The sequence below is a fragment of the Chiloscyllium plagiosum genome, unplaced genomic scaffold, assembly GCF_037043375.1.
Source record: "Chiloscyllium plagiosum isolate Xiang-an unplaced genomic scaffold, Cpla_swu_hap1 HiC_scaffold_2, whole genome shotgun sequence".
NCBI lineage: Eukaryota > Metazoa > Chordata > Chondrichthyes > Orectolobiformes > Hemiscylliidae > Chiloscyllium > Chiloscyllium plagiosum.
The window spans coordinates 44,475,055-44,494,054 of NW_028270140.1; the positions used below are offsets into that span (position 1 = coordinate 44,475,055).

At 38.8% G+C, this 19,000-nt stretch overlaps 1 protein-coding gene across 1 annotated transcript in view; it reads right to left on the reverse strand.

The window, feature by feature from the left end:
• Window positions 1–19,000, reverse strand: part of dnah6 (dynein, axonemal, heavy chain 6) — a gene marked incomplete at its 5' end in the record, with an annotated part of 301,703 nt that overhangs the window by 265,374 nt on the left and 17,329 nt on the right. The window contains 8 exons of the mRNA XM_043705917.2: window positions 4,372–4,492; window positions 8,630–8,830; window positions 10,443–10,628; window positions 10,904–11,078; window positions 11,166–11,283; window positions 11,640–11,763; window positions 16,572–16,706; window positions 18,217–18,484. Of these exons, the coding sequence (XP_043561852.2) occupies window positions 4,372–4,492; window positions 8,630–8,830; window positions 10,443–10,628; window positions 10,904–11,078; window positions 11,166–11,283; window positions 11,640–11,763; window positions 16,572–16,706; window positions 18,217–18,484 (1,328 nt within the window). The remainder of the gene's footprint in view (window positions 1–4,371; window positions 4,493–8,629; window positions 8,831–10,442; window positions 10,629–10,903; window positions 11,079–11,165; window positions 11,284–11,639; window positions 11,764–16,571; window positions 16,707–18,216; window positions 18,485–19,000) is intronic.

Below are 19,000 nucleotides of genomic sequence, written 5' to 3' on the forward strand. Positions count from 1 at the left end.
GCTCTGGGAAATCGAGTAGAGGCTATAAATACTTACCGCCAGGATGTTGGGCATTCATTTTGGCAGCAGAACTTAATGGGAGCAGCCGAATTGCACTCTGGGAAGGTGAGTGAACTGATATATTTGGGCAGTGGCTAAACCAGTGACACTACACATGTAGTGCTGCCCTCCTCTAACTAAAGATAAAGGTGTTGATAAGGTAAAGCTTTTCTTTTTCATTTTTATCATGTGCTGGTAAGTAGTGTGATTGGTAATTTTTTTATTTCAATTTCATTTATCTATTATTTGATATTATAGTTGGACTAAGTTAAGCTTAAGAGTAAAAATGGCAGGAGATCCCAGACTCACGTTATGCTCCTCTTGCTCAATGTGAGAGCTCAGGGACATGGGTGATGTCTCTGACTGCTTCACATGCAGGAAGTTTGTCCAACTGCAGTTCTTGTTAGACCGCATGGATTGAAGCTGCGGATGGACTCACTTTGGAGCATCCGTGATGCTGAGGAGGTTGTTTAGCGAATTGGTCACACCACTGATTAGGACTGCTGAGGGAAGGAAGGGAACGGGTGACCAAAAGGCAGGAAAAGAGCAGGGAGGCAGTGCAGGTGACCCCTTCAGTCATCTCCCTCCAAAACAGGTATACCATTATGGATAATGTTGGGGGAGATGGCTCACCAGGGGAAGACAGCAGTAGCCAGATTCATGGCACTGTGGCTGGCTATGTTGTACACAAGGGCTGGAAAAAAAAGAGTGGAAGGGCTATAGTCAGAGGGGATTCAACTGTGAGGGGAGTAGATAGGCAGTTCTCTGGCCAAAAATGAGACTCCCAAATGGTACGTTGCCTCCCCGGTGCATGGGTCAGGGATGCCTCAGGTCAGCTGCAGGACATTCTGAAGGGGGAGGGTGAACAACCAGTTGTTGTAGTGCATATAGGCACCAATGATATAGGTTATAAATGGGAGGAGGTCCTACAAACAGAAGTTTGGGAGTTAGGAGCCAAGTTGAAAAGATAGGACCTCAGAGGTCGTAACCTCAGGATTGCTACCAATGCCACGTGCTAGTCAGAGTAGAAATGGGAGAATAGGCAGGATGAATGAGTGGCTTGAGACATGTACAGGAGGAAGGCATTCAGATATTTGGGATTTGGGACCAGTTCTGGGGGTGGTGGGACTATTACAAATCAGACAGTCTACACCTGGGCAGGACTGGAACCAATGTCATGGAGGGTGTTTTTGCTAATGCTGTCGGGAGAGTTTAAACTAATGTGGCAGGAGGATGGGAACCAAATGAGGTGGTTAGCGGACAGTATGGAGGTCGTAAATAAAGCCTGTAAGGAACTAGATAATTAAGTCAATGTGGCTAAGGGGAAGGGTAGGTAGGAAGCAGATGATGAACGCAACAGAACAATGGTCTGAGGTGCATTTGTTTTAATGCAAGAAGTGTAGTAGGTAAAACAGATGAACATAGAGCTTGGATTAGTACCTGGGAGCATGATGTTATTGCTATTACTGAGAATTGGTTAAGAGAATGGTAAAATTGGCAACAAAATATCTTGGATATAGATGCTTCAGGCGGGATAGAGAGGGAGGTAAAGGGGGTGGAGGAATTGTATTACTGGTCAGAGAGGATATCAGGGCTGTGCAGAAGGAGAGCACAATGGAGGACTCGAGAAGTTAGGCAATATGGGCAGAGACCAGAAATAGGAAGGGTGCAGTAACAATGTTGGCGCTGTACTACAGGCCTCTTAACAGCGAGTGTGAGATTGAGGTACAAATATGTTGAAAGATTATGAAAATGTGTAGGAGCAACAGGGTGGTAATGATGGGAGATTTTAATTTTCCCGGCATTGACTGGGATTCACTTAGTGTTAGAGGTTTAGATGGAGCAGAATTTGCAAGGAGTGTCCAGGAGGGTTTTCTAGAGCAGTATGTAAATAGTCCAACTCAGAAAGGGGCCATACTGGACCTGGTTTTGAGGAATGTGCCCAGCCAGGTGTTTGAAGCTTCCAGAGGGGATTACTTTGGGAGTAGTGATCACAATTCCATAAGATTTAGAATACTCATGGACAAAGACAAGAATGGTCCTAAAGCAAAAGTGCTAAATTGGGGAAAGGCTAAACAAGGTCGAAAAGGGGGTCATGAAATATCTTTAGCAAACAGGGTTAAGGAAAATCCCAAATTTATATCTAAGGAACAAAAGAGTATCGAGAGAAAGGGTTGGTCCACTCAAGGGCAAAGGAGAGAACTTATGCGTGGAGTCACAGAAAATGGGTGAGATTCTCAATGAGTACTTTGAGTCAATATTCACCACAGAAAGGGACATGACAGATGTTGAGGTTAGGGATAAATGTTTGATTACTCTAGGTCAAGTCGGCATAAGGAGAGAAGAAGTGTTAGGTATTCTAAAAAGCATTAGGGTGGACAAGTCCCCAGGTCTTGATGGGATCTATCCCAGGTTACCGAGGGAAGCGAGAGAGGAAGTAGCTGGGGCCTTAACAGATATCTTTGCAGTGTCCTTGAACACGTGTGAGGTCCCGGAGGACTGGAGAATTGCTATTGTTGTTCCCTTGTTTAAGAAGGGTAGCAAGGATAATCCAGGTAATTATAGATCGGTGACTCTGATGTCAGTGGTAGGGAAGCTGCTGGAGAGGAAACTGAGGAATAGGATCTATTCCCATCTGGGAAAAAAATGGGCTCATCAGTGATAGGCAGTATGGTTTTGTGCAGGGAAGGTCTTCTCTTTCCAACTTAATTGAATTCTTTGAGGAAGTGACAAAACTGATTGATGAGGGAAGGGCTGTAATTGTCATAAACATGGACTTCAGTAAGGCATTTGATAAAGTTCCCTGTGGTAGGCTGATGGAGAAAGTGAAGTCGCATGGGATCTAGGGTGTACTAACTAAATGGATAGAGAACTGGCTGGGTAGCAGGAGACGGAGAGTAGGAGTGGAAGGGAGTTTCTCAAAATGGAAAACTGTGACCAGAGGTGTCCCACAAGGATCCATGCTGGGGCCACTGTTGTTTGTGATATACATAAATGACGTGGAGGAAGGTAAAATAACTGGTCTGATTAGCAAGTTTGCAGATGACACTAAGATTGGTGGAGTAGCAGATAGAGAAGGGGACTGTCAGAGAATGCAGCAGAATATAGATAGATTTGAGAGTTGGGTGGAGAAATGGCACATGGAGTTCAATCCAGGCAAATGAGGTGATGCACTTTGGAAGATCCAATTCAAGAGCAAAGTATACGGTAAATGGAAAAGCCCTGGGGAAAATTTATGTACAGAGACATCTGGGTGTTCAGGTTCATTGTACCCTGAAGGTAGCAACGCAGGTCAATAGAATGGTCAAGACGACATACTTTCCTTCATTGGCCAAGGTATTGAATACATGTTACAGTTGTGCAGGACTTTGGTTTGGCCACATTTGGAATACTGCATACAGTTCTGGTTGCCACATTATCAAAAGGATGTGGATGCTTTGGAAAGGAGACAGAGGAGATTCACCAGGATGTTGCCTGGTATGGAGGATGCTAGCTACGAAGAGATGTTGAGTAGATTAAGATTATTTTCATTTGAAAGACGGAGGTTGAGGGGCGACCTGATTGAGGTCTACAAAATTATGAGAGATACACAGGGTGGATAGCTAGAAGCTTTTTCCCCAGAGTGAAGGACTCAATCAAGAGGGGTCACAGGTTCAAGGTGAGAGGGAAAAAGTTTAAGATACGCGTGGAAAGTTCTTTACACAGAGGGTGGTGGGTGCCTGGAACACATTGCCAGCAGAGGTAGAGGTGAGCATGATAGCATTATTTAGGATGTATCTAGAGAGATACATGAATGGGCAGGGTGCAGAGGGATAACGATTCTTGGAAAATAGGCAACAGGTTTAGATAGAAGATCTGGATCAGCGCAGGTTTGGAGGGCCAAAGGACCTGTTTCTGTTATGTAACTTTCTTTGTTCTTTGTAACGGGGTCTACTTTGAACAAAGAAGCTTACAATTGAATAGACAGGGAGTTCTGTAAAAAGAACAGCTGTAAGAGACAGTCTGATAATAAACGTCTGGGAACAGACAGCCTGAACTTTGTAGCAAGCAATAAAAAGAAAAGTTTGATCCCACAGTAAGGACAGTATTATGTTTTGTAAAAACCTAGGATACAACAGCAAAGCATGGAACCTTTTGTTTGACAGATCTATAAACATATTCACTTATTCCTCAAGCATGAATCCTAATTCCATATTTGAATAGAATTATGTACAAAGTGAAGAAGTTCACACTGCTAACCAATAACTTGACATCACTTGTTGTGCAATGCCCTAGCACAATTTTAATCCAAAACTGATCCAAAGCAAGATAACTCCATATTGACAAGCATACCATGTTCCTCTTTCATAAGAGCTGGCAAATCAAGGGCTTCATTTTCCAGAAAATCTGTCCGAAAGTTTTCAAACATTTCTGCAAACGTAACTGCTGCATTAAATCCTGACTCAATACAATCCTAAACAGGAAAATCATTGGATTAATCACAGCAAATCACAGTGAAATGGAAGGCATCATAAGTAAAATCTCAGTTAAACAAAAATGTTCACAATTGGTTGGCTTTAGTAAAAGCAACTTACATTTGTCAATAGTTCATAAATCAGAGAGGAAAGCTCTACTTTACAGAAAAAAACAGCCTTGGATAATTAGGGAGACAAGGGTCTGCATTAAATTAAAAAAACACATACAAAATTGCAAAAAACAAAACAGATCCTCTAGAATGGGAAAGATACAAAGACCAGCAAAGGGCCACAAACAGTGCTACTAAAAGGGGTTATAAAAGGAAACTTGCCAAGGATGAAATCAATAAAAAGAAACTTTAAAGTTACACAAAGGGAAAACAGTGGTCGGAAACAATGTTGGCCCACTAAGGACTGAAGGTGGGATGTTGTCAATGACTATGGGGAAATAGCATGTTGAAGAATTACTTTGTCTTGGTATTTACAATTAAAAAAAAGGATAGCTTGCCAGAATCCCTGAGGAAATTAATAATGGATTGGGGACAAGGCTGAATAAAATTAATGTAAGAAAAACATCAATGAGTGAAAGAACTCCAAAGAGGCTAGTATCCCACCACCAAGTCACCCTTTATTTACACTGAGCCAGTTCTCAGAGTCACCAGAGTCACACTTGTTCATATCTGTCAGTGAGGGCTCCCTGATTGGACCAGAATAACAGCTCAATCAAGGAACTCATTCTGTGAGGTCCAGCTGGTTGACATTGCAAGAAGGTAGCACATTGTAGAAGGCCTAACTTTCATCTTTCAGTGTCCCTGAGGTATAAGAGCTGTCTGCCTGGATTGGAAAATTGCAAATGTCACTCTGCTCTTTAAGAACGGCAAAACAGAGAAAAACTCAGGAATTACGGATCAGTTAGCCTAATATCAGTGGTGGAAAACAATTTCAAGTCTATAATCAAGGGTAGGGTAACTAAACACGTTGAAAGTTTTCAGGTAATCAAGGAGAGCCAGCATGGACTCATGATGGGTAGGTCATGCTGGACAAACCTTATTCACTTTTTTAAAGAAGTAACTAAGGTAGTGGACAGTGTAATTTGAATGAATGTTATTTATAGGGACTTCCAGAATGCATTTGATAAAGTCCCACATAGGAGACTGTTAACTAAGTAGAAGCCCATGAAATTGTGGGAAAATTACTGACATAGCTGGGAAATTGATTGAGTGGCAGGCAACAGAAACTAGAGATAATCAGTTGGTACTTAAATTGACAGGATGTGACCAGTGGTGTCAGACAAGGATCTGTTTTAGGGCCTCAATTACTAGCATTATTTATTAACAATTTGGGTAACTGCACAAAAAGTCAAATATTCAAATTTGCTGATGACACAAAATTAGGTGGCAGTACAGACAACGTAGGTGATAGACCATCAACATCCCATTGTAATTTTATGCTAAATGAATGGGCAAAACTGTAGCAGATGAAATTCAACATAAGTAATTATGAAGTTTTCTATTTTCGACTGAAAAAGAATAGATCAGGGTAATTTCTAGGTGGCATGAAATTAAATAAAGCAAATATCTAAAGAGACTTGGGAGTTCCAGTGCATAGATTTTCAAAATGTCACAAATAGGTGCAGAAAATAATCAAGAAAGCTAATGAGTGCTGGCCTTTCAATCTGGAGGATTGCAGTACAAGGACGCAGAAGTTATGCAGTTGTACAAAATCCTAGTTAGGCCCACTAACGGTACCATGAGCAAATGTGGGCACCACACCTTAGGAATTACATATTGTCCCTGGAGGGAGGATAATGTAGGTTTACAAGAATGATATCTAGACTTCAGGGGTTAAGTTATGAGGACAAATTATTCAAATTTGTCCTGTTTTCCCTAGAATTTAGAATGTTAAGATATGATCAAAGTCTTCAAGATATCAACAGGAAAAGACAGATAACGATAAATTCTTTCCACTGTTTGGAGATTCTATAACTATGGGGCGTAGTCTGAGAATTAGAGCCAGACCATTCAGGACAGATGTTAGGAAGCACTTCTACATACAAAGAGTGGTAGATGTTTGGAACTCTTTTCACAAATGGCAGTGGATGCTGGTTCAACTGTTCATTTCAAAGCTGAGGTTGATAAATATTTGTTCAGCAAAGGTATGAAGGGATATAAGCCAAAGACAGATATATGGAGTTAGGCTACAGATCAGCCATGAACAGTGGAACAGGCCTATTCCTGTTCCCATGTTCCATAAATCAAACATTGTAGACACATGCTCTTCAATTTATAATGTTTTTGGTTTAACCGAACAGAAAAACAATAACCATTTTAAAAGACAAATTGACTTTGATTTTCACACCCGCTATCTGGCAGAAAGCAGGAAGCAAGGCAGTTCAAATGGAGCTGAGACTTGGCCAATTCATTTTCTACTGGGCACAATTTTAAATTTTGGGTGTTATGATATCTACCCCAAGTTAGCAGAACCTGTAAAAATGCCAATACTGTCATCTGGGCCTATTATGTGATTTTTAACTTGTTGACTGTATGTGAGAATAGTGGTTCTTTTGCCACTAGGCCAAATGGTAATTTGTCTGGAAAGAGAGCTTGAGCAAAAGACACAACAAGTTAAATCGTTAATAATTACTTTGTAATTCTCTTGCTGGTTATCAGGAGAAAAGGTGCTACAAGAAACTATAAATTTTCCTATCCCAAGCCTGTGCCCTTTCACTAATCAGAATGCCCCTTCTTGAGAATTACCTGACCAACAGTGTGTACTCACAGGTCATTGGCAGTGGTCTCCTGCTAGTCAAATCTCCTTTGCTGCTTGGTGGGTTGTCATTTATTCTTAGTGTGTTTAGAAAAAAGTTTGACCCTAAATATGGAACTAAAAACCCATCAGACCTTATTCTGTCATTTGAATTTAATGATCTTTCATGGTACTAATTTGCCACTGGGACTACAGCATTCTGTTCTCATTGCTGATGGCATGCAACAATATAAAGGAAGTGAACTGTACAGATGATCCAGAATTGGACATTTCACAAGTCAGTCATGTAAGCATCAAATGCAACAAAAGTCTATTCTGCCGATCCCTAGTATGCTCAATAACGTTATTAGTTGTCCAGGAGATATAAATTTGAATATAAAGTATTCATACATCACCACATTGGACTTCCTAACTCTAACTGAAAAAAGCATCAACTCAAACATTTCAAATTTTCACTTATCTGGTGAACAGTACAACAGAAGCTGCACCTATAGATTAAGTGATGTTTGAATGTTCAGACATAGCCTTCTAATACTATATTAATAAATACCAAGCCAGCCTTAAACTAAGTAGCAGTGTGTTTGTATAGCATAATGATATTGCGTATGTTCGATTTGATTTAATCTCTTGTAATACAAGTACTGGAAAATGGTTCAGGAGGTTGTTTTTCACTGGTGTAGATGCAATGGGCCACAGGGCCTTTTTTCTGGACTGTAGATCTCTATGATTCTAACTTCAGTAGGACTAGGAACAGTTTCTAATTCTATGATTCCACGGTGAGCAAACTTGGATACATTGCTCTCTGTCTTTTCATCCAAGTCATCATTATGCAACGTAAATGGAGTGCCCATCAATGCAAAACTATCTCATTTGTCCCTATTCTTTACTTCTTGGTCATTAACTAAACATCCATTCATGTTAATATATTACTGTAATACCATGAGCCCTTATCTTGCATGTAACCTCTTCCCTGGTATTGAACTTTGTTGATCTCAATTTTGTTAGTCTCTCAATGAACAGCAAGATATAATCCAATAAAGAAAGGCTATTCTAAATCTTCTACAAATACTGCAAAGATTAGTTGGTGGGAAGTGTGGCAGTGATATAATTTTCTTTAATTTACCCTCCTCAGATAATAGAAGGTAATTGGACCTCAACAGGCACTACTATGTATACAACATTAAAATGCCTCTGTAATGAATAGAACATTACTGATACCAATGCCACTAGATTTCGAATTCTTAGCAGTTTAAGAAAATGAATCAATGATGATGCTTTCAATCATATTTTGTTTCACTAATGTGGACATTCTAGGAACTAACTTCCAAAGATTAAGTATCAAATATGTTACTGCTTATGCTAAATCATACCAGAATTTTCTGGATGGTTTCCACCAAATACTTGTCATCTTCAAGGATAGTTGCCAGGCTTGGTCCCTCACCACAAGTTTTATCTTCAACTTTTTTGTTGATAATCGGACTTGTAAAGGAATTAAAATATGAATCTGACACTAAGTTGGCAATTGAGAGAACTATTCCCTGCATTTGTAGCACAAAATCGGAAATCCCAGCCTGAGAAAGAAAACACAAAAAACAGTTAAGTATAATCTGTACTGAATGAAAGTCCAGGTTTTTCCATAATATGTTTTAGTCTATTTCCATTTTTTTCTCCTTTTGTAAGGCTTTTACAATTTTTTTTCATAATATAACTATACGTAAAATCCATTTGCTTTCTATATTCATCATACCTACACTGGACAATTCACCAGTTGCAGAATCAACATTCACTAATTAGTTTCATTGACATTAGTATTATAGATGTGGTTGGATTTTCCTGCACTAATTGGGAGGTTTAAAAATGGTGGGAGAAACCATATTCACTTTCTAAACCCGCAAACTGTACATACTAGAAGGATAAGAGAAACAGGTTAAAAGAACCCCATTACCTGCAAGTTTCCCTCAAAGATATATGCCACCCTGATTTGGAACTCTATCATCATTCTTTCACTATGGCTGAAGCAATATCATTAAGCATCTTCTTTAATAATACTGCGGCTACATCGCATCAACTGCAGTGGCTCAAGTTGGCACCTTATTATCATCATCTCAAGGACATTTAGGGATAAACAATAAATACCAGCCTAGCCAGAATTAATCATATTTCATGAAAGAATAAAACAAATCTGGTCATTCATAATCTTGATTGGAGAGGGTTGGGAGCCCAGTGTTCCAGTGTTGCCACCTGTTTTGCAGAGTGAAGATTTTAGAATTAGACTAGCTAAATTTTTTTGATGTGGTCCTCACCAGCTCACAGGAGTGGTAAACCCATGGTCTGGAGTTAGAAATCTATTGACAGTTAAGTTTAAAGTTAACTGTCAACTTAACATGTTACAATAAAATTAAACTGTATAAGTTATGATTTAAAACAGTGGCTGAGGATTGGACTTTGCTCTGAAATCTTAAGTGGCCACTAAGTTGACCAGCACTGTCAAATTCAGAAAGTCTTTAGCTACAATAGAGCACCTAATCCACTCAAATAAAATGAGTTTTCACATTGAAAAATGTTAAAATTCAGCTTTGATTGTATAAATTGTCCCTCTTGCTTTAGTTGTTTCAAGGAATGTCAATTCAGACAGCTGTTTCCGGTTTCAAAGCTTGATTTTTAAGAATATTTTATGAGCCCTTGAGAGGGTTATGTCTTTAAACTGAATTTAGAATGATCGTTTACTTTGACAATTTTATGACTGTCTAATCAAAGATTTCAGAAATGTATTTAGAATGATTATTTATTTTGACTGAGTGAGTAGGCAATGGGTGGGGGTGAAGTATTGAATATTATAAGGAGGGTGAAGGAAAATAAGGAAAGTGAAAGGGTATGATGGATCATAGACACATTTAGGGGTGAGGGGGGTTAAAAAGCTATGGGGATATGAGGATGACAAGGGAAATGGAGATGTCTGGGATGTTGGAAGAACGATATGGCGATGAGGGGTTTTGGGTTATGGGACTTATGCTCCTTTCCAGAAGTGGGCCAATGCCCTAACAACCCTTTTAACCCATCTGCCTTGGCATCCACCAGCTTCATCTCTACATTATGCCTGCTTATGTTTGTCAAATGACTTAAATAGCAATATTAGAAAATTGTAATTGAAAAGAAACTAAAAGTTAAATGCAATGAACAAACCTCAAAGTCACCAAGGGGAGGACGGAATACCAAATCTTGAAAATTTAGTACCATTTCTACAAGAAACATTGGCACAAACACTTGTTCAATCTGGAGTTCTTCATCCTCAAGTTCTTCATCCTCAAGATCTTCATCCTCAAGATCTTCAACTGTTGCAATGCTGAGTATGGGAGTTTGCATAAGTGACTAAGAAAGATAAGGTGAATACATAAATATAAAACTATCTTACTGTTAAAATAATTTTCAAAGATGAAGCTCTTCTGAAAAATAAGAAGTGTAATTTGGATCTCACGATGAAATGCATCACAATAGGGAAAACACGACAGCTACTGGTGTAGTCCCCATATCTGATATATATGTCATGAAAAAAAACCATGAAAATAACAAAAGCAAACCTCAACAGCTTAATCACACAAAGAAAAGTATATATTTTTTAGAAAATGCTTTGAATGTCTATCCACCTTTTTTTCCAACTCAGCTTCCCTTTCAGCCTCGTTTGTGCTCCAAATTCTAATAAGCTCCTCCTCTGGAGTGCGCTTCAGCTTCTCTGTCAAGTGATTGAACAAGATTGTGATGGAATTCACTGTGAGGACATGCATTGTATTCACTATGAGATAATCAGTAAGGCGGATGAAGCTACAAAGAAGAAATAAAGAAGTATTATATGTTTAACCTGAATCATTAGTGAGAATTAAAACAGAGCTTTTATATGTTTCCACTAACCAGGTTAGCCTCCTGCAGTGAGACCTCTTGTTTGCCTGCCCTGTATAATTTACTTTGTCAGATGTTTCCGTAAGAATTTCAGTAGCAATAGTAGAACGCATATTATTCTCACCAATGCCTGGAAGTCAATAAATATTTCTTATGCAACAATATCCATAATCAGAAAAGTCATACATGAAAAAGCAAGCAACATTTTTTAAAGTAATGTAAGTAGATAAGCATTCATATCTGGAATAACCTGCAAACTTTGTGTGAAATATTCATGTTCATTAAAATGTACAACATTTTATTTATGGAGCATAGACTTTAATGAAACGAAAAGCTCTTGGAGAGACTGTCCAAAGGATAAAGCAATATCAACTCAAATTTTTATAGTGGACATGAGAATCACAATTTTAAAAGGCTGTCAAACTTCACGTGAAACGCAAATTCAGTACAAATAAACACACTTGCACATTGCATTTCAATCAGTACCTGCACTCTGCATCTCAGACAAATAGTCATCTGGTATAAATCCAGCTTCCAGTAAGGCTGTGCAACAGGCAATCTTAACTGTTTGTTGTGCAATTTTCCTGAACTGAGCCAGACGTTCAGCACCCTGTAGAACAAAAAGAAAACACTTTAATGGATTCCAATATTCTTCATATGGAAAATAAAATTTTACCTGAAAAGGTCCTTGCTTTAAATTTTCATCACCAACAGACAATAATCTACAACGTACAAAGTTAAAAATCACACAACACCAGGTTATAGTCGAAGGGTTTTCTTTGGAAGCACTGGTTTTCGGAGCACTGCTCTTTCATCAAATAGTGAAGCAGCGCTCCAAAAGCTGTTGCTTCCAAATAAACCTGTTGGACTGTAACCTGGTGTTGTGCGATTTTTAACTTTGTCCACCCCAGTCCAACACCGACTCCTCCACATCAGAACTATATTATACAGTTTAAGTTACTTAGAATTACGACGTACAAAAAGGTTGTCACACAAGCAGTAATTCAGGTCTGTTATCCTTTTCCTCCAGCCTTCTCTCCAATCAGGATATATTGAGAGAGCAGCAAAGCGTATTGGATCAACACTTTGTAAATAGTTACAAGTAGTTATAAAAACTTTGAAACGATGATTGCAAACCTTATTGTTACAAGGTCTTATATAGGAGTGTAAATGTTGTAAATAGGTTTTACAAAGGAGTATGCTTTCATCATTCTGCAATAGTCATTTGAAACATTGTTTCATGGAACTTTATTTTATCTCATCCCTTCATGGATCTTGAGGTTTGCCCGCAGTGGTCAGAATTTTAGTAGTTGAAATAGAAAATACTTGTATGTAAGTGGCATGGGTTGGTATGTGTTAGCACTAAAGTAACATAAGGTCAATAAGGGTCATAGGATAGCTAAAGGGACTATGTTGGTATTGACTGAATGAGGTGTTTTGGGGTGGATGCAGAATACTAGGTGGCATGGGGTGATGTAGATAAGGCATGGGAGTGGGGTTGAAGAGGTTTGAGGGGTAACGGTTCGAGAAGTTTCTCATCCTTTTTTATTAATTTTTGGACATAAAAGGTAGAGCCCTGAGGCAGCCTTTCCACCTAGTCCGCCTCCACAGCTAGCATCCTCAACACTACTTCCGGGATTTCCTGCTGTGACTCTTAACGTAGCTTGTCCCTACTCTGGACCAACATTCAAGTGGCCAATTATTGAAGTCAGGTTTTCAGGGCTGAGAATTCTCCCAATCTGCATAACTGAATAGTCGTTAAAAGTACAGGGCTACATCCTAATCCACATCTCTCCTCTTAAGGCAATCATGTGATCAGTTGCAAGATTAGAGTGGTGCTGGAAAAGCACAGCATGTCAGGCAGCATCTGAGGAGCAGGAAAATCGACGTTTTGGGCAAAAGCCCTTCATAAGGAATGAGGCAGGGACCCTCCGGGGTGGAGAGTGCAACCTTCATCCCAACCCCACCCCTTCCCATTTGTCTCTCCACCCCGGCCGTTCCCTGCCTCATTCCTGATGAAGGACTTTTGCCCAAAACGTTGATTTTCCTGCTTGTTAGATGCTGCCTGATCTGCTGTGCTCTCCCAGCACCACTCTAATCTGGACTCTGATATCCAGCATCTGCAGTCCTCACTTTCGCCAATATGATCAGTTGCTACAATCAGAATGCCTCATAATGAAATGCTAAAGTTAGCAGCTCATAACTACTTCTTCTCCAAGGATCAATTCAAAATAACAACCCATTAGACTTTAATACTGAGTTTGAGGGAACGGCCCAGAAAGATTCACTAAGCACTAATGAACATGAGCAACTGGAGGTGGCAAGGAAATTCCAATAGATCTTTATATAGATTAAATTAGATTACTTACAGTGTGGAAACAGGCCCTTCGGCCCAACAAGTCTTCACCGACCCTCCGAAGAGCAACCCACCTAGACCCATTCCCCTACATTTACCCCTTCATCTAACACTACGGGCAATTTAGCATGGCCAATTCACCTAACCTGCATATTTTTGGGTTGTGGGAGGAAACTGGAGCACCCGGAGGAAACCCACACAGACACGGGGAGAATGTGCAAACTCCACACAGACAGTTGCCTGAGGCGGGAATTGAACTCGGGTCTCTGACGCTGTGAGGCAGCAGTGCTACCGACTGAGCCACCGTGCCGCCCGAAATCAATCCACAATGTCTAAGCCATAATCATTCCCAGTCATGAAATTCACTGCTGCATTACTGGTTGTGAGGATGATAGCATTGAGAATAACAAAAGTTACCCAGAAACTTTTGATTTATGATAGAAACTGAAGAATGGAGGGAAAAATTATGAGAATGTTTCCAGAGGTGTGGCATTTCAATCGGATGGATAGGTTAGTTGTTTTTCATGGAGCAGAGGAGATTGAAAAGTGACTTTACAAACTGTTCAACATCTTGAGTGATTAAGAGAGAGAAAACAGTTTCTTTTGACAGAGGGACTGATTATCATAATGCTCCAATTTGAAGAATTTGGCAAAAGAACAGCAGCAACAAGAGGAAGTTTCTTTTTATGCAGCAAGTTGATTGAATATTCAACATGCTGCGTGAAGGCATGGAGGCAGATACAATTGAAGCTTTCTCAAGGGAATTGAAGAAGCACCTGAAGAGAAGGAAAATATACAACTACAGGGAAACTGCAATGGAATATAATTATTTATTCTTATTGCTTCAAAGTTGTTTAAATTCTGCACTTTATAATATTGCTTTCTTCTATTTGCTTTCAAGATCTAATGATTCTATAATTGATAAATGCTGAGGGTTTTGTAGCTTGCAAATACGCACTAAATCAAGAATGTATTAACCTTAACTTCTTCAAAGTTTTAAACTCTATTAGCTATGTTGCAGTTTTTTTTTTGGCTTTTAAGTCTAAACTCTATGAAAGTACTGCTGCATTTTTTTTTACAAAAGAATAAACTCTGTATTCTAGCAATACTGTAGTTATTTACTTTTAAACTTTAAATAGCTATGCTACAACTCTGTACTGCTTGCTAAGGATTTTCCCATCGATTTTGTGAGAAAAATTGAGGTTTTCCCATCTCTATGTCATATATGGAGCTTTCCCACTTCGTTCTGGTAAAATGAATGCTTTCCTACATTTCATGGCTAAAAACATAATGTACATACTTTGCAAAAGTGTTTAAATAATTTTTTTTGTGCTTATTATCTTCTGTTATCGTGTGTTAAACATCTTTTAAATTGCCCTTTAGTTACATTTAATCTATCTGTGAAACAGTGTAACTTTAGTCACTGGCCTTTGCTCTCTCTGCAAGGCCAGAAATCCATTGTGAATATTGTTGGGATTGGACGTAGCCCCATAAGGGAGGGCCAATGGATTCCAGAGTGAGACGAACAAGGGCTTTGGGCAGGAGGCATTTTGCATGTCAAGCAATACTGGACTTTAAGACAGGGTGAGTTGATTTCATAGTATAAGCAGGTAGTAAGAAAGAGGGACACTATTTTCTTGGGAAGTGAGTATTTTGGCAAAGGACACTGCTCAAAGATGTTATGACCATCCTGCTGTGTCAAACATTTTCAGGAAAAAAACAGGAATCCAATTCTTGCCTGCCTGCCCATACCACCAGCATTATGGAATGTGCGGGGTAATACTGGGGTTTCTTAACAAACTCAATTGAGTTTTAAGAATTAAATAATATGTATTTATACAGCATCTTTCAGACCTTTAGTCCAGCATACTTCAGATTCAGTGAACTTGTTTGAGTTAAAGTTAGTATTCTCAGACATGGAAGAATGAAAGCTGAAAAATGTGTTGCTGGAAAAGCGCAGCAGGTCAGGCAGCATCCCAGGAGCAGGAGAATCGACGTTTCGGGCATAAGCCCTTCTTCAGGAATCAGGAGGGTGTGCCAAGCAGGCCAAGATAAAAGGTAGGGAGGAGGGACTTGGTGGGAGGGACGTTGGGAATGTGATAGGTGGAAGGAGGTTAAGGTGAGGGTGATAGGCCGGAGAGGGGGTGGGGGCGGAGAGGTCGGGAAGAAGATTGCAGGTCAAGAAGGCGGTGCTGAGTCCGAGGGTTGGGACTGAGATAAGGTGGGGGGAGGGGAAATGAGGAAGCTGGAGAAATCTTCCACCTAGGAACCCTCCAACCACAAGGGATGAATGCAGATTTCTCCAGCTTCCTCATTTCCCTCCTCACTACCTTTTATCTTAGCCTGCTTGGCACACCCTCCTCATTCCTGAAGAAGGGCTTATGCCCGAAACGTCGATTCTCCTGCTCCTGGGATGCTGCCTGACCTGCTGCGTTTTTCCAGCAACACATTTTTCAGCTTTCATTCTTCCATGTCTGAGAATACTAACTTTAACTCAAACAAGTTCACTGAATCTGAAGTATGCTGGACTAAAGGTCTGAAAGATGCTGTAAAAATACATATTATTTAATTCTTTACTTCCACATGTATCTGTTCTGCCATTGAGTATATTAGTTCTTTTTCATCCAATTTAGCTAATTCTAGGATAGCTCCCATATTCCCCAGGAATGGCAGCAATACCAAGCAAAGCAGAAAGCTTCTTCGAACACAAATCTCATTGTCAATACATTTGCTTCAACGATATTCATTCCTGATTTTAGCAGTTGTTTGGTGAGTAATTTGAAGATTGTCACACTGGACGTCCTAGTCCTAAATCTGCTTGTTAATCGTTCAAACCCCTTTAACGTGTGTTCGTTAATTTTCTTTTTATATTGTTGATTCCCTTATGGAAATCAAAGACTAACTGGCCCCTTTCCTTTCCATAATATTTCCTAGCCTTTCCAAAATGGCCCCGTCCAGGTAGCTGGCAGCCAAACCTACATCCAAGATGGATGATTTGGACTTCAAAGAAAATTGTTTACATATTGTTTTTGAAATAACATTTCAAAGGTGTTATACATTACCTCATCAAGTCGTCGAAATTGAACTGCCTTAAACTCTTCCAGTGTATAAGTGTGCCCTTTCTTAATATCACACAATGCCATGTCGCTAATGCGATAGCACATGTCTCTGATGTTGAGAAGAGCAGGCCTCAAAGACTTGATAGAGGAAAAGCACAAGATATTACAAGCCATAATAAAATCAGCAGCCATCATTTTAAAGTTTTCCATGTAATGACATATTAGACAGCTCATTTAGATTGTACATAATTGTTTAACTTATTTTTAATATAGTAACTACAATCAGACTATGTAAAAAGTATGGAAGATTCACTTATGAAAAGCTGCAAAAACATAAGTCTTGTTTTCCTCATAAGTTTGATATCTGAAGGTGTTACACGTTGGTGTTACACATTCATATATATATAGCATGAATGCAATCATTAATACATGTGATAATGATAAACATGACTGCATTTTTACAATTATATCATAGCAGAGAATCTCAAAGTGCCTCACAGAGGTAAAAGGAGAAGTAAGAATGATAAGTCAGCAGGGACTATCTGAAACAATAACAAAAAGCTTAAACAAATTGGTGGACTGTAAAAATAGTCCTAAATCATGGCAGAATGAGGAAATTTGAGGTGAGAATTGTAGTGTAGAACCTAGGTGGTTAAAGAAAGAGGCACAAAAAATGACGTTAGTTGGAATTCAGTGTTCTCTTGACGTGTTTATGCCGCCTCTCTGCAACAGCAACTCAGCTGGCCCCACTCCCCACCTTTATGCCTTGGCCCTAACGTTTTTCAAATCTTCTTTGAAAGTCTTGGTTAAATCTACTTCTACCACACTCTCAAGCACTACATTTCAGATCTTAAACATTTTCTGTGTTTAAAAACATGTTTATTTTCTCAATGTCTTCTTTGCTTCTTTTACCAATTACCTTAAATCTATCCTCTGGGGTTTAACCCTTTCATGAGATTTCCCTGACTACTCTTGCCAGGTCGCTAATGATTTTGAATATCTTGAACCTTCTATTCTCAATACAGAATAGTAAGTCCCAGTTTCTCAATACCTGCACATTGCTAAAATCATTTTTGCATTTTTTCCTACACCTTCTCTACTTCACATATTCTTAAACTGTGGTATCCAGAAGAGGGCACATAATCTAACTGAAGCTGAACCAGTGTTTTATAACAGTTCTTCCTTTGTACTGTATGCCTATTTAAAAAACACAGGATGGAATCTTTAAAATTATGAAACAATTGACAGGGTATACATTAGAAAGCATGTATCCACTTAGAAACTGTTGAAAACCTAGGGGCCATAAATGCAAAGTCGTAAATAATGATCCCACGAAGGAATTTCTGTACTCACAGTGGCAACTACCAGATGGAGTAGTTGTAGTGAATAGCATAGATGCATTTGAAAGATGTTAGAAAATTTCATGAGGGAGGAAGGAGTAAGAGGTTATATTGATAGGCTGAGATGAAGTGGGGGGTGTGGCAACAGCATTCACACTGGCATAGGACTGTTAGAATTCTGTATGATTCAATGTTGCCTACTTTGCAATGTTGTAAAATACTGCTCATCTCAACATACACTGAGCATATCTAGAGTACAGATGATTTTTTTTTAAATTAGGTAATAAAATTTTCAATTTATAACTCACAGGGTTCACTATGAATAGATTATCTTGCAATGCTCTGCGACAGTTGTTGATCTTCTTGGAACGTACATTTTTCCGCCATACAGTAAAAGCTTTCCATTTTCGAAAAAGTGCAAACACTGGAATCTGAATAAGTTGCTTATGATACAAATATTCTTGTTCCCAACGGTCCAGTTCTATGAAATCAATGTCTTCGTTATTCATGTGTAGAACTCCATGCTGGCTGATTGTGTAATAATCATTCTGGTTGATATCATCATAGGCAACAACGCTAAAAGAAATTGAGTTCAGCATAAAAATATTAGTAATTGATTGTTGAATTCATATTTTAGATTTATATTAATTCATATTTTAGATTTATATTAATTTATATTCATATTTTAGATTTATATTAATATTAGTAATTGATTGTTGAATTCATATTTTAGATTTTTACAATTATTAAGATTGATCAGATATACCAGAGATGAAATACAAATTGAAATATACATTGAAGGATGAGGGTTTAAATTTTCAGATGAAACGCTTCTTCAGAACTCCAAAACACCAATTGACATTTTAGATAGTATTCAATCTGCTATCAAGTAACAGCATATTTAGCTTAATTTTACGTTCCTTTCAAGTTGATTCTACGTTCAAGTAACAGCATATTTAGCTTAATTTTACGTTCCTTTCAAGTTGATTCTCCAGCTCTTACAAATTTGTATTTAATACTAAAAAATGTCACATTTTATGAAATGATCTTGGACTCATGAGGTCAGTTCACAAAACAAAAACAAGGTAAAAG